Source organism: Bubalus kerabau, chromosome 20 (assembly GCF_029407905.1).
Source record: "Bubalus kerabau isolate K-KA32 ecotype Philippines breed swamp buffalo chromosome 20, PCC_UOA_SB_1v2, whole genome shotgun sequence".
Classification (NCBI taxonomy): domain Eukaryota; kingdom Metazoa; phylum Chordata; class Mammalia; order Artiodactyla; family Bovidae; genus Bubalus; species Bubalus kerabau.
The window spans coordinates 50,449,871-50,473,414 of NC_073643.1; the positions used below are offsets into that span (position 1 = coordinate 50,449,871).

Sequence of the window (23,544 nt, forward strand, 5' to 3'; positions counted from 1 at the left end):
CTCTAAGAGGTGGGTCAAAAAAGATCTTGCTGTGATTTATGTCAAAGATTGTTCTATGTTTTTTCTAAGAGTTTTATAGTGTCTCACCTTACATTTAAGTCTTTAATCCAGTTTGAGTTTCTTTTTGTGCATGGTGTTAGGAAGTGTTCTAATTTCATTCTTTGACGTGTAGTTATCCAGTTTTCCCAGCACCACTTATTGAAGAGGCTGTATTTTCTCCTTGTATATTCTTGCCTTTGTCAAAGATTACATATATACAATGGAATATTACTCAGCCAGAAAAATGAACAAATCTGAGTCTTTTGTAGTGATGTGGATGGACTTAGAGTCTGTCATACAGAGTGAAGTAACTCAAAAAGAGAAAAACAAAGATTGTATATGAACACATGTATGTGGAATCTAGAAAAGTGGTACAGGTGAACCTATTTGCAGGGCAGGAGCAGAGATGCAGACGTGGAGAATGGGCATGTGGCCACCACCGGGGAGGGGCTGCTGCTGCTGCCAAGTCGCTTCAGTCGTGTCCCACTCTATGGAGGGTAGGACGAATCGGGAGATTGGGCTTGACATATTAATACCATGTGTAGGACAGACAGCAAGTGGGAAGCTGCTGGATAACACAGGGAGCTCAGCTCCATGCTCTGTGATGACCTAGAGAGGTGGGATGGGGGCAGTGGGAGGGAGGTTCAAGAGGCAGGGGATATGTGTATAGGTATAGATGGTTCACTTTGTTGTACAGCAGAAACAAACACAACATTGCAAAGCAATCATACTCTAGTTTTCAAAAAAGGACATGCTAGCTTCCAGGGGAGAAGGCAATGGCACCCCACTCCAGTACTCTTGCCTGGAAAATCCCATGGACGGAGGAGCCTGGTGGTCTGCAGTCCATGGGGTCGCGAAGAGTTGGATATGTGTGAACGACTTCACTTTCACCTTTCACTTTCATGCAGTGGAGAAGGAAATGGCAACCTACTCTGGAGTTCTTCTCTGGAGAATCCCAGGGACGGGGGAGCCTGGCGGGCTGCCGTCTATGGGGTCGCACAGAGTCGGACACGACTGAAGTGACTTAGCAGCAGCAGCTTCCGGCATTCTGAGAGACTGTGCCATCCTGAGTAGGGTCTGGAGCCACTACCTGGGACCAGGATATTTTCACACATCTCAGCAATACAGACTGAGTTTAAAGGGATGAATGACTTTTTGATTCAGTAGCCAATAAAAAGAGGAACCCTGATTTAGACGAGAATTTATTTTCTGGACTACATGTTTACCATAGATTAAAATTAATATAATTTAATTCACATACAAAGACAACTGTGGAGGGACTACCTGGATACAACGTGACTTGGGATAGGTGGAGTAACTTAGGGCACAGCACATTCAGGCCTGAGCAGACACCAGCTTGCTCATACCAGAGAAGTAAGATTTCTCTCTTTCACTCATCATTTCAAAATGCAGTGGCCTCCTGCAGAAGTTGCACTCGGCTGAGGAATGTGGCTTGAGTTCCAGCCCAACTCGCTTCCACGTGGCCAGCAGGTTATCTGTGAGGAGCAAGTTTTTTAAAATTAGAGGAAGTACATACCCAGGACAAATGGAAATATATGTCCCCAATAATAACTTGTATGCAAGAGTTCACAGCAGCATTCTTTTCTTTTTCATAATAATCAAAAGTGGAGACAACCCAAACATCCACCAATTGATGGATAAACAAAATGTGGTGTATCTGTACTGAGGAAAATTATTTGGTAGGAATGAAGTGCTGATTCAAGCTACAACGTAGATAAAACCTTGAACACACTGTGCTGTGAAATAAGCCAGGCATAAAGGGCCATATATTGTACGATTCCATTTATATAAAATGTTATGTATAGGCAAGTCCACAGACAAAAAGTGGATCAAGGCTGGGATGTGGCTGCTAAGTGGTGTAAAGTTTCTCTCTGAGGTGATAAAAACATTCTGGCATCAGAGTGCTGACGGTTGCACATCATTACTTAAAAACCACTGAATTATGTAATTCGAAGGTTAGAATTTGTTTTATATGAATTCTATCTTAATAGGCTGTTACTTAAAAAATCGAGAAAACCCAGGTCTGACTTTACACCCTTCAGAGAAGTTGCTCCCACATGGCTCCACTGTGTGGAACGGATCATTCCTTGCAGGGTAGCCCTAAAGGCTAGAGGCAGGGAAACCACCGTGGGTGGCGGTGGAGGCTCAGGAGGGCAACACACCTCCGAGGCAGAGGCAGCTATGGGCAGCCCGTTCAGTCTCTGCCTTCAGGTGGACACAGCGGGAAAGGCCTGGGTTATACAGAACTATGAGAATATGAAATGCTGAACAGAAGGGGTTAGGTGTGTAGTCGGTTTTCAGGGAAGAGAGAAGTGCAGAGCTGAGCTCTGGAGGCTCGGGCAGGCTTAGGCTGTCAGAGGCATCTCTCCTGCAGCAGTCACCACTGGGGGTCCCTGAGTCACACAGACAGAGGCATGGATGGGAACAGTGAGCGGATAGCAGGCTCCCTCAGTGCTTCCAATGAAGTGGAACAAACGACTAAACGCCTTTCACCCTTCTGTACCACCTGAGAATTCTTGTTTACTTGGAAAAAGACAAATCTGAATGGCCTGAACTATAAATGCTGCAGATAGCTTCATGCAACTCTCCCGCGGGGCTCTGGCAGCTCCCTGGCTACTCACCCACAAAGTAGCTCATCATCTGCGGCGTGTGGTGGGGCGTGGGGGCGATGCGCAGCAGCTCCTCGCCCCGGGGCACTGTGGGGTAATTGATCGCTTGGACATAGATATTATGTCTAGTCATTAGTTCATCACAGACCTCCGTGTTTTTAGCAGCATCTGCCACCTAAGATTGATAATAACAGAAGATAAGGCTGGAACCAGACAGCAGAGACTAGTCACACGCATGTCCAAGTGGCTTGGGCTCGACCTACATATGCAAGCCTGGCAGAGAGGCAGAGTGCTGCCCCGACACCTGCAGTTTAAAGGGCTGTTAACCACAGATCAGAGAACTGAAACCATAGTAGAAGTAACTTTCACACTGATCTCCCTCCCAGGCTCCAAAGGGGGGTAGCGGGAGCTCCCATGAGCCTCTTGTGATGGCAGGGGGGTGTCTGCACCCTGGGGATGAAGGAAGCTTTGGTGATACCAGCTCTGTTACTCAGACGAACTCAACTGTGACGCCAGCAGGACTGCTCTTTGTAGCAGGCAGAGCAAGACCTGTGTCACAATGAAATGAATAAAAAGCCATACTTCACAGCTAGCTAAGCTCCGGCTTCCAGAGCTTCCCAGACTCAAGCTCTGTGTTTACCCTGTTAAGGCTAGTGCGCTGGAGAAGGAACCTCCAGCCTGCTGGGCTCAAAGGCTTCATTCTCATTGTGAAGTCAGCCAAAGGCAGAAACATGGCAGACAGCCACTGGCTACAGCCCTTGGCCCCAACAGTCACCCTGCCCAGCCCAAGTTCAGGAAGGCGTGAACCAGAACATCTCCTGGTCAAGTGCAGAGGCCCAGCCCCCAGCAAGTCCAGTCACAGACAGGTCATTACCCGGACAGGGATGATGTGACTGGGGCAGTGGACCACTGGCAGGCCAGCATCCATCAGCATCTGCCTCATGAGCTTCACGTTGCGCTGGTGTTGGCGGCGAAGTGCCTGGCCCTCAGTGCTCCTCAGGATCCGCACAGACTCCAGTGCTCCAGCCAGCAGCATGGGCGGCAGGGAGGTGGTGAAAATGAAGCCCGCTGCGTAGGACCGGACGGTGTCGATCAGGGAACTCGTGCTGGCGATGTACCCTCCAACGCAGCCAATGGCTTTGCCTAGGAGACAGGTTCATTTATTACAGTGACTGCCCTAAATGTGCACAGCCAGGCGCTGCAGACCCTCAGAACACTTACTCTTCTCTCTCTCCTTTGTTTGTCCTAAGACTGAAATCAAGGGACAGCAGCCCATTTCCAAAAGGGAAAAAGCTGAGAATGTTACGAAAGGGTCTTGCCCAAAGTCAAATGGCCAAGCTGGTGTCTGATCAGGATCAAAGTGCAGGTCTCCAGACTAGGTGTGGCACCAGCGGCTGGTCCCAGCATGCCTAACACCAAGTGCCACCTCCCTCTGTCCTCCCTGCCCACCCAAGTCGGCTGCATCCCCCGCATTCTGCACTGTGCGTGCTCTGGACAGGGTCCAGCTGGGTGCTCACTGTGAGTGTTACCCTTGAGGCCAGAATGTCAGCCAGCTAAAGACACTAACTTGTTTTGGCAGGACCGGTATTAATTTCTACTTAAGTAATCACAAAACTCCAACAAGGAAAACTCAGACCCTGTTATGGTTGATTTAGGGCTGGCCTCATTTTTCCTTCTTCTTGAGTTCCCTTAAATAATCGGGATCTCAGGTTTCAAGATTAAGGACTCCAGAAGAGTCCTCCTCAATCTTAAATATTATGTTCTGTAATTAACATTCTTGCTTCAACCCCACACATGACTGGACTGGTATAAGATGTCACAATGGAAAATTTTTCTCTCCAGCCCTTTTCATCTCTCAGGGACCATATCTTCAAAGGGCCCACGTCATGAGAGCTCTTTACAAGGAAAGGGCAGCTGGAATCAGGACAGGACACTTGAACAAGAGTTCTCCTCCTGGCAGGGCTCTGCCCCAAGAGCCCCAGGCTCTCCCGGTCTGCACGATGTTCTCATGCCCCTTGATGGGGCTGAAGGACACTCTTTTTTGCTTGCCATTCCTTTACCAGTGCAGACCGTAAAGTGGCATTAGCCAGCCACTGTGTGTGTCTCCAACTGCTTTACTAACTTCTGAAATTCTCAAATTTGTATAGATGACATTTTTATTTCATAGACGAAGAGAAGGCCTATAGTAATTGTCTGTATACTGTTTACTTATATTCTTCAAACTGAGGTAGGGGTCTGCTGTTACCTCCATGAGGAAACTGAGGCACAGAGAAGTTAACCACCAATCCAAGGTCACACCGATAGTGAGTTACACAGGCAAGACTTACACCCAGCAGGCAGCATGGCTATGGAGTCTGGAGTTGCTCCAAGAGACGCTGCATATCAACTAGGAGGAGCAGAGGATATACAAAGACACTGGGTGAACTGGACTGTTCCCACATGCTAGGGACAGAGCTCAGCTTCACAACCCAGCCCCTGAACCTGTAGCTCCAAGAGAACAGCACTAAAATTCTTCCTTTTTGTTTCTTTTTAATATAAGGGAACAATCTGATGCAGAGAGAGTAAAAGCTATTGTCACGATGTGTACCTAGACCCACAACTATGTTTGGAATGAGCTCAAAGGGCAACAAATGGTACTTCCGTCATGTTAAGCTATGAGATTTACTTTGATTCTGCTGGCCAGGCCTCCATGACTCAAGGGATTCTGCTAAGCTGTGCCACTCACTGAGAAAATGAAAACTTGCTCAAAAAAGTGACCTAGGCTTTAGATGCTATCAGACCATCTCCTCACCTGACCCATTAGACCAGCAGTCCTTGGTTTTGTTGTTTAGTTGCTAAATTTTGTCCGACTCTTTTGCAACCCCATAGACTAGTCCCCAGGCTCCTCTGTCCATGGGATTTCCTAGGCAAGAATACTGGAGTGGGTTGCCATTTCCTCCTCTAGGGGATCTTTCTGACCTAGGGATGGAACTCTCATCTCCTGCATTGGCAGGTGGATTCTTTACCACTGAGTCAGAATTTAATTTTAGTATGGGTTACAGACTGTGCAGAGTATACATACCAAGTGTTCCAGAAATGATGTCCATTTTTGGCATAACTCCATCCCGATCGCCAATCCCTCCGCCTTGCAGCCCATAGAGCCCCACTGCGTGGACCTCATCCACGAAGGTGATTGCTCCAAACTCGTGGGCCACGTCACACAGCTCTTCCAGTGGGCACACTGCCCCTGAGGAGAGACCACAGACCATGCTGAAGCACTTGCTGTGTCAGATTTCTGTTTTGGTAAGGATTAGAACACAATAACTTACCTTCTAAGATATTTTTAATATGGGGAAAGCAATGAACTTCCCCCAGTTTCTGGACTGTTTTGAGATTTGGAGCTTAGTAAAAGCCAAAGTAGAATATCTACCTACAATCACCCCAATCTATACGGTGTCCCCCAACTACAAAATCCTGGCAGAAGGTGAAAAGAAAAGAAACTACAAAAATAATACCGTGCTTTTAAGTTCAGGCCTTGTTTTCATTAAAAGTTTTCAGGCTGGCTTCTAGATAGACTTACCGTCCATTGAGTGTACAGTTTCAAAGGCGACAATCTTGGGGATGGCAGGGTCGGACCTCTGCAGCAGTTCTCGGAGGTGGCTGACATCGTTGTGGCGGAAGATGTACTTTGGCACTCCGCTGTTTCGAATGCCTTGGATCATGGAGGCATGGTTCCCAGCGTCAGAGTAAATCTCACAGCCTAACAAGACAAAAATGCACTTTATTGCCATCTGTACCAAAGCCATATTATTTTCTCAACAGTCAAGGACAACAGACTTGACCCTGAAAATACTACTTTGCCCCGTAGGAAAAAGACCCTGCATGCCAGTTTCTTTCTGGCAAAATAACTAGTGCTTCTCCTCTGAGAAGGCCCAAAGATATAAAATAACCCAGTGGCACACAGTTAATCTGCTTTTAAATCTAGCTGCCTCACTCCAAACTCAATCAAAAGATAACTACACATGATTAAGAGAATTCTCCAAAAGATTTTCTTGGAATACAAAGCACACTGGAAGCAATTACTAGAAGGACAAGCCCTGCAAGTCCGATTCTTCACTGTTACCCTGCTCCACTGGAACTCAGAATGTAACACTTCGTGGAGTGTTAACTCAGTTTATAAGTTCCTAGAGTACCTCGAGTGGTTTCGGTAAGTCTTTTTTGTCATCTTCCTGTTATTACTAAGAAACCCAGACAGTTCTAAGGCACCCACAGCAGGCTTCCTACCTGGCATCATCTTAGCCAGAGTGAAGAGGGTCGAGTCATTGGCCACAAAGCACGAGGAGAACAAGAGTGCAGCATCTTTTCCATGGAGGTCAGCCAGCTCCCGCTCCAGGTCCACGTGGAATTTACTAGTTCCAGAAATATTTCTAGTACCCCCTGCTCCAGTACCATGCTGTTTCAAAGTGTCTCTTTAAAAAAAAAAAATGGCAAACAGAAAATAAATCTCATGGGTGTGGATACTGTAAGAACAGTTCCTCCCTCTAGGATCCAGGAGACTCAAACTGATGTTGATGTAGCGCTTCTTTCCCTGTGAATATGGGGCCAGAAGTTTCAACCACTTCCTGTCTAGACTGGGTGGGACAAAGTCTCAACATCAGGGTGATGATGCCTCTGGGGGGACCAAGAGCAAGTGTCCACTTACCAGTCTTAGTTGAGTTTAGTTAATTTATGAAGGTTTCTTTTCTCTGACAAACATCTCTTTCTCCAATAACATCACCTCAGGCTCTAGAGGGACATCTTGACTGATTGTCGGTTATACCCTCTGCAAACCAGTCCCATAATCTTAGGCTGTCTCTATTACTAAACCTCAGACTGGGCTCTCTCTGGCAAGCCTCCTTGGGGAATTTGGCCAGCAAATCTCTCAGGTGTCCTTAACCATGGCAAACCTCCTGAAGGACATGAATAACGGGCTCTACCATCCCCTGCTGCTCAAGTTGTATTTCTCCGTCCACACCTACAAGGCAGGGCAGGTATGTGCAAGACTGCTTGGTGTAAGAGGGGTCCTTGCTTATGGAGAAGTAGGAAGTCAGCAGACATATAGTCAACAAGCCCATAAACTTGAACCCTTGCACAAAGAGGAGCTCCATCAACTACTTACACTTTAGAGTTCTCTAAAATTAATGTGTACATGTTTTTAAAGGCTAAAAATTTAGCTTTTAAAATTTTCCCCTATAAAATATAGATCCAATCCCTGTAAATTATCAATGTGTTGCTAAGTCATGCTCATGCCAGTGGTATCTGAAAGCTGAGAGCTACTTACATGACGGCTCCACACACCCGTGGGTGGCGACTCATTCCTAGGTAGTCATTGCTACACCAGACAGACACCTGCTTTTTGCTGATGAGAGAGTCCGAATAGTCATCTGCCATGGGGAAGGACTGCGCCTTCCGGTTCACAGTTTTGAAAACTCGATAGCTATGGTCATTTTTTTTCTCATCAATTTTCTTCTCAAAGAAACGATCATACTGAAAAGTGCAAACAGCTAAAAACCAAACAAAAGACAGTACAGTCTGATGGTTAAAAAGCACACCTAGGCTTTGGTGGAAGACCTGGGTTCCCATCCCAGCTCGGTCACTTGGCAGTAGGGAGGTTCTGGACAACTGAAGGAAGTACTCATCTGGGCAGGTTTCTTGACGCCTGCATCTTAAGACTGTATGTGTCTCAAAGGACACTGTATGTGCCAAGCATTTAACATAACCCCCACCCTGGTAGCTCAGTTGGTAAAGAATCCTCCTGTAACGCAGGAGACCCCGGTTTAATTCATGGGTCAGGAAGATCCCCTGGAGAAGGGAAAGGCTACCCACTCCCATATAATGGTCTGGAGGACTCCATGGACTGTATACTCCATGGGGTTGCAAAGAGTATGACACGACTGAGCAACTTTCACTTTTCACTTTCCGTGAGCAGACAGTAGGTGCTAAGAGAGAGGAGGCAGGCTCTCAACAGGACTGGCATTTACTATAGACAAGAGCACCAACCTGCATCAAGCAAGGGGCATGGTTTTTTTTTTTAATTAATGTGGCTGCACTGGGTCTTATTAATACTTGCGGCATGCAGAATCTTCCGTTAGTTGTGGTATGCGGGATCTTTAGTTGCGGCGTGTGGGATCTAGTTACCTGACCAGGGATGCAACTCAGGTCCCCTGCCTTTGGAGTGCTAAGTCTTAACCACTGGACCACCAGGGAAGTCCCAGGGACATGGTTTTTAATCCTCAACTCACCATGCAATTATATGTTTAATCTGATGTATGTTTAAGTTATAAACGGTCTTCCACTAGGCAAATATCAAGGAGACTTACATTTTGGCAAGTTATCTTGAAGAAGGTGGGACACTCTTTCTGGTCGTTGCTTTCGCATGATATCCTGAAAGTTCTTCAACAGTCCATTCAGCTCCCCTCCTTCGGTCTTCACGTTAATCACACTGGGATTCACTGAGGTTTGGGCAACCTCTGGAAAACAAGTAACAAGAGGCACAGGGGATCAGTGTTCTATTCTGAGTCCACAATACCTTCCAGACATATTGTCAAAAATGGCTTACTGCCTAGTTCATAAAAATAGCCCATCATAACCAAAGTGAGATGTAACTGAATATATGAAGCCTCTCTTCTTTAGTTACTGTTTGATTTTGTTTTCAGAGCTACCAGCCAGCTTTGAGGAACATTAAACTCTGAAGCTTTTTTTTTCCCCCTGGCTGGTTAGCATGCCTTCCCCACTGCACCCCCCAACCCTAACTGAGACAATTTTCTTTATAGAAAACCATTCCAGCCATTTGATCATTTCTGCTGGCGAGGTTTCTTGGGGACCTTGTGTGTTCCATGGATACAGCCACAAATGGAATAAAGGCTACCTTGGGAGTCCTAAGACCAGCACTAATTGCAGTAACACTGTTTTTTCCCTTTTATCCCACCAGATGATGGGAAAGAAACACAGGGCAACCAGTTAACAGTTTATGCCTGCGGGCTATTTTCAGAAATTAGTTACTGTAAAAGCTGGTCACACCCTACACAACACAAGAAAAGAAACTCCCACATTTACCACACAGTCCCCTATCTGGATGATCTTTCGCCTTGGCCCTAAAAGAGGAAGATGCGGACACAGAAACTCCCCTAGTAATAGCTCAGACAGATCTGAGGGTCTGGAGGAGCCGAGGGCCTCTTCACTCTCGTGAGGGTCCCTGTCAGTTTACCTTCCCTCACGGCATGCATCTCCTGCACGTCTTCCTGAAGCGCCAGGCTGGCTTTGCGGAAGACGCTGCTGCCGCCCTGGCTCATCTCAGCTGCCAGGAAAGGGCACTTGCTCCCAGTGCCCTGGCTCGAGGCGAGGGAAGGGTGTCCAGATGGAAGCTGTGTGCCATCTGCAGTCTGCTGGGATCCATCAGGAGCCTGCTGCACTTCGGCTATGGTGGCTTTGTCCTCTGAGGGGGAAATGGAAAAACTGAAGCATCGGATCTGGCTGCTGGGGACACAGAGGCCCACTTGTTTCTTTCTCTTGTTACCTCGAAGACACACTTTATACTTCCTCTACCTCAGGATCCAGACACCAGTTTATTCTTACTGGGTTCTGCAAATTCAACTGCTTTCTCATCTGTCTCACTGGAAACAATGCTCCTGTGAAGAGTTAACAGGCACAGTCCACCTACTGCTCAAACCCACAGTACCTCTCACTTATCAATCCCCAAAGTAGTACTTTCTAGTTCTAAACGGCCCTGCATTCTTGAGCTGGATTATTTTTAGTAAATCTGCCCCAAGTACACTCAGCATATTTCATGAGAGGACACACTCTTGAAGTAATTGGAAATGGTCATACAACTTTTTCTCTGCTAATATTTTCTAGACCAAAAACATTGGTTTAGATTCTTGACCAAAAAAAGCGTGCTGTTGCTTAACATATAAACTATCAGTTTTCTCTAAATGGCTCAAAGAAGTTCATGACTTAACACAGCTGGCTGGGAATTAATTTCCTAGACTTCCCTCTCCCCTTGAGCAAATGTGTTCATCTTCCTTCTGGAAGTCTTTCTTCATCATCCTGGGATATTCCTGTGAGTCATAGGCCAGGCTCTCCTATAACTTGGGTAAGATGTCTCCATATAGTAATATAGTTTTTTATCAAAATCTTCTAAAAGGAAAGTAAAAAACAAACAAACAAACAAAAAAAAAACAACCCAGAAATGGGACTTTCCTGGCAGTCCAGTGGTTAGGACTCTGCATTTCCATTACAGGAGGGCACAGGTTCAATCCCTGATCAGGGAACTATGATCTCGTATGCCATGTGGCATGGCCAAAAAAATTGCTTTCAAGTTCATTTCATTCACTCTAAGAATCATTAAATACATATTCATTGTAGGAAGTCTAGAAAAACAGAGTTCTATCATTCAAAACATAACCATTAAAAAAATAATAATAACCATTTCAGGACTTCCCTGGTGGTCTAGTGGCTAAGACTCCACAATTCCACTACAGGGGGCACAGGTCCCTGGTTGGGGAAGTTGCACATGCTTTGCAGTGTGGCAAAACAAAAACACCAGAAAACCAGAAAAGAAACAACCCCCTGCCATAACCACTGCAGACAACTTGGCATATTAACTGTCTTTTCCCCTTTTGTACAGGTTTAGAAAAAGTTTTACTTTTTCTGTATGTTGTTGAAGTGAAAGTCGCCTAGTCACGTCTGACTCTTTGTGACCCCATGGACTATATAGTCCATGGATTTCTGGCCAGAATACTGAAGTGGGTAGCTATTCCCTTCTCCAGCGGATCTTCCCAACCCAGGGATCGAACTCAGGTCTCCCCCACTGCAGGCAGATTCTTTACCAGCTGAGCCACCTGTATGCTTGTTTTAATATGCCCTTTTCATTATAAAGATCTATGTAAGCTAGTAAATATTTTGAGTATCATCTGGGATGGTTACATAATAGTCTATCAAGTGGACAAGTCACATTTTACTCAACCAGGAATACAAGAGAAATCTATTGCTAAGAGACTGGTAAAACAGGGTTTTGATTATTCAGTAAAAAAAAAAACCACAACTAATTCCTAAACAATGGTAAGGAGGAAAAAAAAAATCCAACAAAGGATTAAATCCTTTCTACTAAAAGAAAAAAACATTCTTTTCTTACAAGTTCACACTCAAAGAACATACCTAACAAGCCTGTAGGGTAAATTATTCCCCAGAATTAAGTGGAATCTGAAAAGTTGAATTCTCTCCTGGAAAAGACTAGAACTAAATCTCTGATCTCTTTCTTAAAAACAAAATTTTAAAATTAATATACAAAGATATATGTGTTAAAAAATTACTACTTTAACAAATTCTGTATGATTCCACTTAAGTGACATTTCTAGAGTAGTCAAAGTCAGAGAAAGTTCAATCATGTCTGCCAGGGCCTGGGGGAGGAAAATGGGGGCGGGGGAGTTAGGATTGAGTTGCCACAGAGTTTCAGTCTGGGACAATGAAAAGAGTTCTGGACATTGCATGGTGGTGATGGCTGCAGAGCAATATGCATATACTTAATACCACTGTATACTTAAAAGTGGTTGCAATGGGAAGTTTTATATGTACTTTGCCACAGTAAAAAAAAAAAAGTAAAAGAAAAAGGACAGCATGCTTGCATTTAGTTGGAGCTCTGTTACTAGTTCTGGCCAATAGCTGTTATGTGTTGCTTCCTGGCTAAAATACCCAAGAGCTGGTGGGGATCAGTGAGTATCTGATGACATTAGGAAACTGCATCATCTTTTAGATGTGATAATGGTTCTGTGATGGTGGGTTTAGAACTCATATCTTTTAAAGGTACAATACTGATATTTACAGAGGAGATTTCTGGAACCAGTTTCAAAATAGTACAGTGGGAGTGAAAGTGAAAGTGAAGTCGCTCAGTCATGTCTGACTCTTAGTGACCCCATGGACTGCAGCCCACCAGGCTCCTCTGTCCATGGGATTTTCCAGGCAAGAGTACTGGAGTGGGGTGCCATTGCCTTCTCCGTTAACAGTGGCTAAATGGGGACACAAATGAAACAAAATTGGCTCTCACTGATTATTGTTGTTCAAAATTGAAATTTACTGTTACGAAAAGTTTTTAAAAGATAAGCTGATTTGAGACCTTCTCACTTTCCCCTCATGCAATAGTGACCCAAAAGCCATCTATTTCAGTGGTAAAGCTGTAGGACACCAAAGTGTGAACCCCAGGTCACTGCTTAGAAGAAAATGGCCCTGATGACCCAAAGTGTGAACAAGATGACCTACCTTGTATGAACAAGATAGATATCTTTTGTGTGTTAAGCCCGTGAGATTCAGGGGTTGCTAGAGCCTCAGTGTAGCCTAATGTAACTGAAAAGCACACAGGCACAGTTGACTTTCTGCGTTTCCCTGGTGGCTCAGATGGTACAGAACCTGCTTGGAGAAGGAAATGGCAAGCCACTCCAGTACTCTTGCCTGGAGAATCCTGTGGACAGAGGAGCGTGACAGGCTATAGCCCATGGGGTCACAAAGAGTCAGACTCAACTGAGCAACTAACAGAATTGACTTTGAAGATGGTTTAGTCTGGAATAGCCCACATGGTCTGGAGCCAGACAAAAAGATAAAAGTATAAGATAAGTGACTCAGACTTCCCTTATGGTCTAGTGGCTGAGACTCTGCTCCCCAGTGCCGGAGGCTTGGGATTGATCCCTGGTCAGGGAACTAGATTTCACATGTCGCAACTAAGACCTTGGTGTAGCCAAATAAACAAGTGATTTAAAAAAAAAAAGGGGTGACTGCCTAAGTAATTAGCAGGAATTTGGGAAGGCATAGCACAGAGAAAGCAGTTGAGGGCAAAAGGCACAGGTCAGGCAACATGGCAAAGGCAAGGAAAAAAAAGAAGAAGAAGAAAATCACAACTTTAGAAGTTACAGACTTCTAGATTTCATCTTTACAGAAAGATTCTAGATTCTTAGGCTTACATGAATGAGGCACTGACAAACTCCCAACAGATACCAACATGCAATCCATAAGGTGGAACACTGGCCACTGTTTCACCTTTAAAGATGTGAAAACTAAAAGTGCCTACTTTGTGGGGTTAGGATGATGATTCCATGAGATAAGCTATGCAAAGAACTGAGCCTGGCACACAGTAACCCCCTCAGCGTGACCCTCGTCAGCACTGTGCACAAGAACTGCTTCCAGGGTCTTGTAATGAATGCAGACATCCCACCACCCTCTACATCATTGCTAAGGACACTTACTCTCATTAGCTGGAGGGGTTTCTGTGACCTGCTGGCAGAGTACTGCTGAAGTGGACAGGGCCCGAGGGGCTGGCTTGGCCCCAATTTCCATCATCTTAGGGCAGTTTTGGGCATAGAACAATAGAGATTTGCCTGCCTTCTGCAGAAAGGCTTGAGGCACTCGGGATAAGAATGGGCAGCGACGAACAACAGTCTCCATCTCCCGGAGGTACACTGATCCTGCACAAAGATGAGGAGTGACACCAACACTTGTTAATATTTGTGCAAATACCACCCCAAGGTCACTGGATTGTCACCTGAAGTCTGTAGCAAGGCTACCCTGGGATACTAATGAGTCTCACTCAAAAATGTCTAAGGACAGCACTGATGAGGGACTAAGAAGTGGTGACCACACGCAACCCAGATCACCATCTTCTTCATTCCCCAGCTACCTAAAAAGGCACCTGCAAAGCTACTTTACCGAATACCGTAAATAATGATGAGTAATAACCAAGGGGCTGGGACATGAGGGACAAGTCAGGAACAGGTTTGGGAAGTCAGAGGCTCCTTGAGGAAGATGCACAGTGCAGATAAGACACCTTGGCACCCACCCAGGTGGTGAAGTGAGGCCAGGGAAGAAGCCACTGTCATCCATCCAGGCAGAGAGGACTCTTAGGGATCCTGATCTTCTCCTGGTCCCCACACACTCCCAAAACTCTCAAGAAGGCATCCAGTCCAGCCCGGGGTTCCTGAGGCCAGGATTTCCCCGAGGGTATGCCCCTACAGTTCCATGAACTGGGCATAACTGAGAAAGGAGAGGCGTACAGAAGGCCAAGGGTACAAGGGGAAATGCCGCTTGGACTAACTGGGAAGAAGCAAGGGTTAAAAAACGAGGGCCTTGGGTCTGGCGGAAAGCGGTGGTCCTGGGCAGGGGAGGTCAGAAGTTAGCGGGTAGAGGTGGGGGAGGAAGTGTCTAGGACTCGAGATTAACGAGGTGTCTAAGGCAGGAATTCGAAATCAGTCGGTTAAATGGCGAATGGCCATTCGAAAGTGGTCGGTTAAATGGGGAATGGCGGAAGGGGCCGATGTGGTAGGAGATCGGGAACAAAAAAAGTTGACCCCGAGGTGGAGGGTGATTAGTGCGGTGGGGGATGGGGTCCCAACGGCTAGGGCAGCGGGGCGCCGGCAGGCAGGGCACGCGGGGGTCGGGTTGCCCCCGGCTGCGCCGCACGCAGAGCGCGGGGCCCTCACCTGCGCGGGGAACTCGGCGGAGGTGGCGGAGGCCGCAGGTACCCAAGTGGAAGTGTCGAACCAAGCCTTGCCCTTGTCTGCGAGAACCCTCAGGCCGTGATCCCTGTCGTCCTAATATACACCCAGATGGGCAGCTGCGCATGCGCCGTGGACGAGTGCGGCTTCTGCGCAGGCGTGCTGCGGAAAGGGCGGGGCGGGGCGAGGAGGCGCTCCTTGGACTTTGACTCGGTGGAAAGGGGATTACTGGGACTGCCGGTAGTGGGGATGAAGCGCAGTGCTGTGCAGAAATGGATACCTTCATCCCGCACCACCTTGTCGCTTCCCCCACCAAGTACCCCTATGCTTCAGAACCATTTTGGGGGCATAAAAGGGCAGAGTTGGCGGGGGTGGGGGGAAGCACCTCTAGGGCAACTGAGGGGTAATACGGCTCTAAAAATAGGTACCTTGGGAATAGAGGGGAGAGAGGAAACTAGGAGTTCCAGACCAGGGTATTAAGCAGTATCTGACTCACCCAGGCTTGTTTTTATGTGGGTGGGAGTGGGGGAAAGGGAGGGACAGGGGAGGCTTCCCGGAGGAGATGGGACTGGACTGACTTAAGCATGGTGTGGTCCTGGGGGTGATTCCCAGGGACCTGGAGGGAGGGATTCTAGGAGCAGAAGCAGACCTATCCGTTGCACTTTGTGGTCTGAGATAAAGGGACTTAACCTGATGCAGAGAAGGAGCACAAGGAACGGGGCTGGATGGAACCCACACACTACACACTCAGGGGGGCCGGCGGTGGAAGCATGGGGTCTGACCCGTGGTTGGGGTTTGGCACATATTGATTATTTTCCATTGTGGGCTGCCCAAAGTCCCTTGCTGGCCGCCCGATCTGGGCACCAGCTGGGTGACTCAGGGCTTTCTCCCAGAGTTGAACTGGCCCTACCTCCTTTGAGTCTCCCCCAGACCACACCTTTAGGGTACAGGTTGACAAAGCCCTGTCAGGAACGCCAGCGTGGCCTCCTTGCTCCACACCCTTCCCAGCTTAACTTGGGCTTGGTTGTGCTGGGCCTGCACCAGGCTCAGGGTTGCTCTCCCCTTCTCCTGAGGAAAGGACTGCCCAGGTAGCTCCTTCCTCAGGTGGGTGTTAATTAGAGGGACAAAGTCTAGAGTGATGGTGGTCAAGGTGGGTCCAGTACTTCCCAGTTGCCTCTCTCCGAGTCTCCAGCCAGCTGCCAGACAGGTGAAGGAAGTCAACCTGCAGAGGAGGCACCAGGGTCTGAAGTGGCACTGGGGCCAGTTCGGGGCTCCAAGATGAGAGCTTTGCCTTGGAATCTAGGGCTCAACTCTGCCCTATCCTGCTGAGGGGCCCTGTGCAGTGCCCAACAGCTGGAGAGAATGTAAGTGAAAAGATCAGACTCAAGTGCAGCCAGAACAGAGTAAACATGGTACTGAGCGCTTTGCTCATCCCCGGGCCTCACTTTCCCTATCTGAGCAATGGGATCATAATCCCCATTCTGCCTACCTTGTGGGGCTGTTTGAGTGATCAGAGGCAAAGCAGAAGCTGGAAGAACTGGATATCAGAGCTGGACGTGGGTTCTAACCTCAGCTTGATCTTGTTTGGTCTCAGGTAGGTCACAACCTCTCTAAGGCTCTGTTCCTCCTTGTAAAGCTCTCCCAGCCTTGCCACTTGTGTTTGGCAGAGGGTTGGGTGAAGTCATGGATTTCAGAGGCCAATTGTTTAAACCAACAAGTTTCCAGCCCTCTGGGAATTTCCTGTTTAATAGAAGGAAAGGTTAGGAAACAGAAGACTCCCACAGAAAGTAAAATAGAATGTTGTAAATAATTCCAGATGGAGGAAGAGGCTATTACTCCAACAGGCACTGGAGGAGAGGGGAATCCCAGCCACAAGGAAGGCTTCCAGAAGAAAGGTACTGGCTGGAGGGGTGGGTGTCTGTGGGACTGCGAGACTGGTGGGTGAGGCATAGAGTAGGAAAACCCAGCTCTGTCCTGGAGGGCAGTGTGAGTCAGCTTGAATAGCTGGGCTGCAGGAATGCAGCTAGGTAGTTAGATGAGAAAGGCCACAACAGAGCCAAATAGCTTCCCAGTATGGGACTGAAATAATCAGACCCAGGAATCTGTGTCTTAACCAGGCCTCCCTCCTCATAATGTGGGGATAGGGTAGCTTGAGGCAACATCTTGGGAAATGCTGCACGAGTGGTTTCCAGATTGAGATCTTGTTTTGTTTTGTTTTGTTTTTTAAAGAACTTCATGTATTTACTTTTAAAAGTTTTGATGGCATTAAGTCTTCATTGCAGCATGCAGGCTTAGTTGTCCTGTGTCATGTGGGATCTTAGTTACCGGACCAGGAATTGAACCCATGTCCTCTGCATTAGAAGGCAGATTCTTACTTATTTTTTGGCTGTGCTAGGTATTCATTGCTGCGTGGGCTTTTTCTAGTTGTAGCGCGTAAGGTCTACTCTCTAGTTGTGGTGTGTGGGCTTCTCATTGCAGTGGCTTTTCCTGTTGTAGAGCACAGGCTCTAGGGCGTGCAGATTTCAGAAGTTGTACTACATAGGCTCGGTAGTTGCAGCTCCTGGGTGGTGGTGCACGGGCTTAGTTGCTCCAAGGCATGTGGGATCTTCCTAGACCAAGGATTGAACCTATGTCTCTTGCATTGGCAGGCAGATTCTTTACCACTGAGCCACCAGGGAAGCCCTGGAAGGTGGATTCTTAACCACTAGACCACCATGGAAGTCCCTGAGACCTTGCTAGAAGGGCAAAGGCTAAAGCTATTAATTCTAATCTTGAATGTGCTACTTTTTGATTTTGGAGTCTTGGGCAAATTACCCCATGCCCTAAGCCTCAGTTTATGCATCTGTGAAGTGAGAGTGCCCCTCTGTCTCAGTGGGTGGGCCCCATTTTGACAGTGTTGAGATCCCTCTCCTGAGTTCCGCTTTCTTGCTCTCCTCTCCCTCCCTCTGCTTTTTCCTTCCCTCTCTTTTCTCCAACCTCACTGCTGTCTTGCCTCCCTCCTCAGAGCTGTGGTGTAAAGCACTCATCTTATCACTCTGGTCCCGGGCAGGGGAGCCCAAGCCTCCGTAGTTCAGGCAAGGTCAGGCTCCATTCTGGGAATGACACTAGGACCCAGCCTCCCTGACTCCCCTGTTTGCGTCATCTTCACCGTCAGGGGCCGTTGCCTTGTTCGAGGAGCTATTTTTAGCAGGGCCCCTCTATAAGGATCACGAAGCCCAGGGACCTTGAGCAAGCTTCGTGCTTTCCTCTGGGCCTCAGTTTCCACATCTGCCAGCCAGGTGAGAAATCCTGCCAGCCTTCCTCTTGAGGAGACCCCAGTGGATGTGGGACAGTCTTGAAGACAGGCAAAACCTTGAGCCTGTGCTACTGATGCTCAGTGTGGCCTTGGCCTTGGGCCTGCAGTGCCCGTTCGGGTATCGGTGCCTATATGAATAATGGTGGGTGAGGGGCCAGCCTTGTAGAGAGGCTAGAGGTTCTGGAAACAGCTCAGCTCTGCCCTGGAGGGTTGGAAACCACGAGCTCCAGGGTTTATAGTGATCGGGCCCAGGAGTTATGATAGGAATTTGGAGGTTGGCTGGGACAGGAGGGTTCTGAAGCCCCCACCACTTGACTTGTTCTGGTCCTTCCAGGCTCTGGCTTACCTGGGGCAGGCCTGGGCCTGGGTTTGTGAAGCCATCTGTGGGGCAGGGGGTAGGCTCCTATTGACTAGGGGGAGAAGGGGCCACAGTGGAGCAAAGCCATCAAATGCTCTAGGAGGCAGGTCAGGGTTATCCACAAGGAACAACACCCCTCACTCTTGTTGAAAGAGAGCAAGAAATGCCCCCAAAAGCCAACACTTATCTTCCCAGAGAGCCCCAGAGGACCCCAGAATCTAACCTTCCAGCCTAGCACCCACAAACTGTGGCCCAGACAAGTTCTGTTTGACCTACACAGTGCTTATAAAAACGTGAGTTAGTTGGCAAGATGTAGCAACCCGGAGATTTTTAAACTGAAACTCGGATTTTTAGCTTCTCTTGAGCACCGTGCAGGCCTGGAACCCCTGGGCTGGTCCAGGCAGGACCTTCTGTCTCCACTTTTCCACCAGCGCTCCCTCCAGTGGGTTCCTAACCCTGAGGATGTGTGATGTCCAAGAAGTGACAGCTGTCTGACCTTGCAGACATCTGAGTGTGTGTCTGTAGTCGTAACCCATTTTAGAGCCCAGGTGACTAAGACCCAGAGAGGGGAGAGGACTTGCTCAGGGTCACACAGCAGATGAGGTTTGGGTTGCAAAGGGAACCACATGTAATGGTTCCCGGCTCTCTAGCCCACATGCTGGGCTCTTTTGCTCTCAGCCTCTGGAGGAGGGTCTGGGGTTGGGGGCTAGGGGAAGGATTGGACTGGTCCAGAGGTGGTTCCCCAGAGCTTGTCCTCAGCTCCCAGCCCCGGCCTGAAGGTCGGGCCTGAGCAGGCCCCCTGAGGTGATGGAGCAGTGATGGGGTGATGACAGGGTGGGGCGAAGGGACCTGACTGAGCCCACCTCCTCTGGCCAGTGCTGGATGCACAGTGCAAAGGAGCCTCTCTCCCTGCCCTGAGCTGCTGAGAACACACCCTAGGAAAGGGACCGTTACAGACGGTGACCGGCGTGGACAGGGCAGGGACAGATGATGACGGGACGGACGGGACCCACCTGGGAGTTGGGACCTGGCATCAGGGAGATACTGCTCTGATGGAACAGCCAGGCTGAGGGCCTCACAGAGAAGGCTGGAGGAGCCTAGTGTGGAGGAGGAAATTGGGGGGTGAGGGAGGCTAGAGGCAAGAGGGAGACAAGGGAGGTATGTGGGGTGGGGGTCATCCCACTGTTACCAGCTGTGTGATTATCAACCAAGGCAAGGACCTTCATTTCTCCCTGGCTGTGCAGGCATTTAAAGGCCTTATTTTGCTGCATTCTGTTGAGAAGAGGGGGGAGCTGGGACAATGGAGGGAGGAGGAGAGAGTGAGTGAGCAAGGCTGAGAGCAGTGGGCCTGGGTGGACTGGGCAGTAAGAAGGCTGGGAGGATGGCACTACCACGAACAAGTAGCAGCTCTGTTCAGATGTAGGCCCTGGTCCCCACAAAAAAGCCGTCTAGGCCATGCAGTGATTAGCCACATACACCGGACAGAAATTCAGGATGGTGAAGGAACTCGCCCAGGTCACACAGCCAGCAGGTGGAGAACAGGGCTGACCTGCTGGCCTCTGATCCAGTGCCCCACCCCAGGGAGATTAAGGGAGCTGGGAGGAACAAGGCTGGGACTATGTCTAAGGGTTTCAGCTCTCCGCGGAAGCCTTTCTCTACTTCTGGGTGTTGGTCCAGTTTGGTTGGGCAGATGGGAGTGCCCAGCCAAGCAGACGGCCCAGCCTGACCCTTAGAGGAAATCATCCACTTCCAGAAACCTCTGGGCAGCCAGCCACAGGTTCAGGAGGTGAGACTTCATTCTGATCCCACGCACCGGTGACACCGTGCTCCTTCTCTGTCCCCTGCACTTGGGTCAAAGGCTCTGGACTTGGCTGCCTGGCACTGGGACTTTCAGCCTGCTGGAGGCTGCCTTCTGCCCTGCTCTCCTTGCTCCTTGGAGACCCTGGAGGCTGTAGGTTCTCTGCCCTCTACTCTAGAGCCCATCTCTGACGGGGAGAAGCAATACTCCTCTCTTCTTCTTCTCCCTGTTCCCGCACCATTCCATCCATCCTTTCTCAGGATTAACAGTGATTCCCTAAGACCAACCACCGCCCTACTGAATTCTGGTCCCAGGCAGATCTGTGCCTTTTCCTATTTAATTCTCAGATGTGGGCCGCCTTCTGCAGCCCCGTTCTCAGAGCAAAGGCAGACTCTTGTTTGTGTTCAACTCCCAGCTCCATCCCTCCGTGGGTTCCTTAGCCTTAAGCAATTGCCACAGCCTCTCTGAGATTCATTTTCCTCATGCACAGAAGGAAGTAATACATTATATGGTGGTTAAATGTTATGTATCAGCTTGGCTAGGTGATATTGCTTGTTTGTTTAAATACCAATCTAGATGTGGCTGTGACGTACTTTGTACATATGATTAATGTCGGCAATAGGCTGACTGTACGGGAGGTTGTCCACAGTAACGTGACTGGGCCTAACGCAGTCAGCTGAAGGCTTTGAGAGGAAAACCCGAGGTTTCCTGGAGCTGGGCTTCTGTTGCAAGCAGTAATATAGAAACTCTGCCTGAGTTTCCAGCCTCCTGGCCTGCCCTCCAGACTTCAGTTTTGCTAGCCACCACAGTCATGTGAGTCAGTTCCTTGAAATAAACCTCTCTTTCTCTCCCTCTCCATTTATGCTAAATATGTATCTTAGTGGTTCTCCAAGGTTGACATGAGGACTCCCTGAAACACCACCCCCACCTGGAAACAGCATATAGTCAGTGTGAGCTACGGACGAGGGAATCGAGGCATGGAGAGGTGACTTGTCCAGAGTTTCAGAGCTGGAGTCAGGAATCGAGCCAGGCCTGTCTTCCCAGCTCTCTCAATGTGTTCTTGCCTTGTCACCCATCTCCTTGCCGTGACCCTCAAGTCAAGGTGCCCAAGGGGCCTCCAGTGACTCCCTTTCTCCTGGGGTTCCCTTTGGGTTTAATTAGAGCCCTCAAGTCCCAGTTGGGGGTGAGGCCAGAGGCATTGTTGGGGCCTGACTGGTACTGAGTTAACTGATTCTTGGGCAAGACTAGCAGTCTTGTGACATGTCAGCCATCACCAGTTCGAACTGTGGTGGCCCTGCTGTGGCTTTTAGAGTCGTTACAAGTGAAATCAACCAGGGGTGATGGCTAAATACCCACCCCTTCACCTTGGGGAAGACTTCTCTGCGCAACTCCCTACTCTGCACACCTTGCAAGCTCATTTCTTTGCAGCATAGACCTGGGTTGACAGCACAGAGCCCCACAGAGGCCTGATGGGGTGGGGTAGTATGGGCCCTGCACCCCCTGGGCTCAGGGACAGCCCCATCTCACTGCAGCTCTTGTCATTCTCAGGAACACAGCCCTCTGTGGCCAGGCCTGCTTCCCATTTTTTCAAGAAAAGCCTCATATCCAGATTTTGACGTGAACACTCTGAATTCTTGTCTTTTTTTTTAATAACGAAACCCTATTTATTTGAATAGATAATATTTGCATATGCCGTAAGTGCAAATAGCATGGTTCAGGGTAAACAACGAAAATTCCCCTCATCCAGATCTTTCCGCAGACACTGCCACCGCTCCTAGGTTCTCATGGGTCCTTCCAGAAAGATTCCACTCATTTATTCAACATTTATCAGCTGATCGTCTACTACGTGTCCAGTGCTGCACTTACGGAACCTAGTCCTTTTTGCTCTTTGTACTTAACACTAATAGCTTGGAGAGAGCCCTGTCAGTGATCAGGGAATGCCCATCCTTTTCCACAACTGCGTAATAATACTCCACCGCACTGTTGCTCATTGTTCACCCACATAGCCCTTACCGATTGTTGGGTGGTTTCCAGTAGGTTGCACCCTCAGACATCCTCATATGGGGTGAGGACGTCTGTGGGATATTTAGAAATGAAATCACTAGGTCAAAGGTCAAATAGGTTAACAATCTTTGTTTTTTGTTAAAGTTTTAAATTTTATGTTAGGGTATAGTTGATTTACAATGCTGTGTTAGTTTTAGGTGTACAGCAAAGTGAGTTAGTTATACATATATATGTATTATTCTTTTTCAGATTCTTTTCTCATGTAAGTTATTATGGAGTGTTGAATAGAGTTCTCTGTGTTCTACATCAGGTCCTTGTTGATTATTACATTAATTATTATATTAATATATAATAATATATTATTATATTAATGTATATATGTTAATCCCAACCCCCTAACTTATCCCTCCTCCTCTTTCCCCTTTGGTAACCATAAATTTGTTTTCTTTCTTTTTTTTTATAATTTTATCTATTTATTTAGTTTTGGCTGTGCTGGACCTTCGTTGCTGTGCCTGGGCTTTCTTTAGTTGTGATGCACGGGCTTCTCATTGTAGTGGCTTCTCTGTTGCAGAAAAATAGGCTTTAAGGGGTGTGAGTGTCAGCAGTTGCAGTTCCTGGACTCTAGAGCACAGGCTCAATACTTGTGGCACTTGGGCTGAGTTGCTCTGCAGCATGTGAGATCTTCCCAGACCAGGGACTGAACCCGAGTCCCCTGCGTTAGCCATGGCTTCTTTACCACTGAGCCGCCAGGGAAGCCCTCATATGTTTGTTTTCTAAGTCTATGAGTCTGTTTCTGTTTTGTGAATTAGTTTATTTGTATTTATTTTTTTTTAGATTTCACATAAAAGTGTTATCATATGATATTTGTCTTTTTCTGCTTGACTTCACTTAGTATGATAATCTGTAGGTCCATCCATGTTGCTGCA

The 23,544-nt window shown here is 48.0% G+C and overlaps 2 protein-coding genes across 5 annotated transcripts in view; one reads left to right on the plus strand and one right to left on the minus strand.

The window, feature by feature from the left end:
- POC1A (POC1 centriolar protein A) overlaps window positions 1–23,544 on the plus strand; it is a 122,496-nt gene that overhangs the window by 4,093 nt on the left and 94,859 nt on the right. The gene's annotated exons all lie outside the window — the stretch shown is intronic.
- Window positions 1,226–15,296, minus strand: ALAS1 (5'-aminolevulinate synthase 1). 2 transcript variants are annotated; one of them, XM_055557256.1, is made up of 11 exons: window positions 15,149–15,296; window positions 13,919–14,137; window positions 9,895–10,122; window positions 9,008–9,157; window positions 7,969–8,191; window positions 6,933–7,117; window positions 6,229–6,408; window positions 5,731–5,895; window positions 3,544–3,812; window positions 2,682–2,844; window positions 1,226–1,535 (listed from the first exon to the last, which is right to left on the minus strand). In XM_055557256.1, the coding sequence occupies exons 1-11, from the start codon at window positions 15,288–15,290 to the stop codon at window positions 1,375–1,377; spliced, it is 2,085 nt and encodes a 694-aa protein (XP_055413231.1). In that variant the 5' UTR covers window positions 15,291–15,296; the 3' UTR covers window positions 1,226–1,374. The 2 variants fall into 2 exon arrangements, with proteins under 2 accessions (XP_055413231.1, XP_055413232.1); XM_055557257.1 differs by lacking the exon at window positions 13,919–14,137.

Excerpts from the sequence above, each read along its gene's own strand:
- ALAS1 (XM_055557256.1), bottom strand. The coding sequence starts at position 15,290 with ATGCGCAGCTGCCCATCTGGGTGTATATTAGGACGACAGGGATCACGG. Across the intron at positions 6,409-6,932 it reads TCTGGCTAAGATGATGCCAG|GCTGTGAGATTTACTCTGAC; the intron begins GTAGGAAGCCTG and ends TTGTCTTGTTAG. Across the intron at positions 5,896-6,228 it reads AACTGTACACTCAATGGACG|GGGCAGTGTGCCCACTGGAA; the intron begins GTAAGTCTATCT and ends GTCTCTCCTCAG.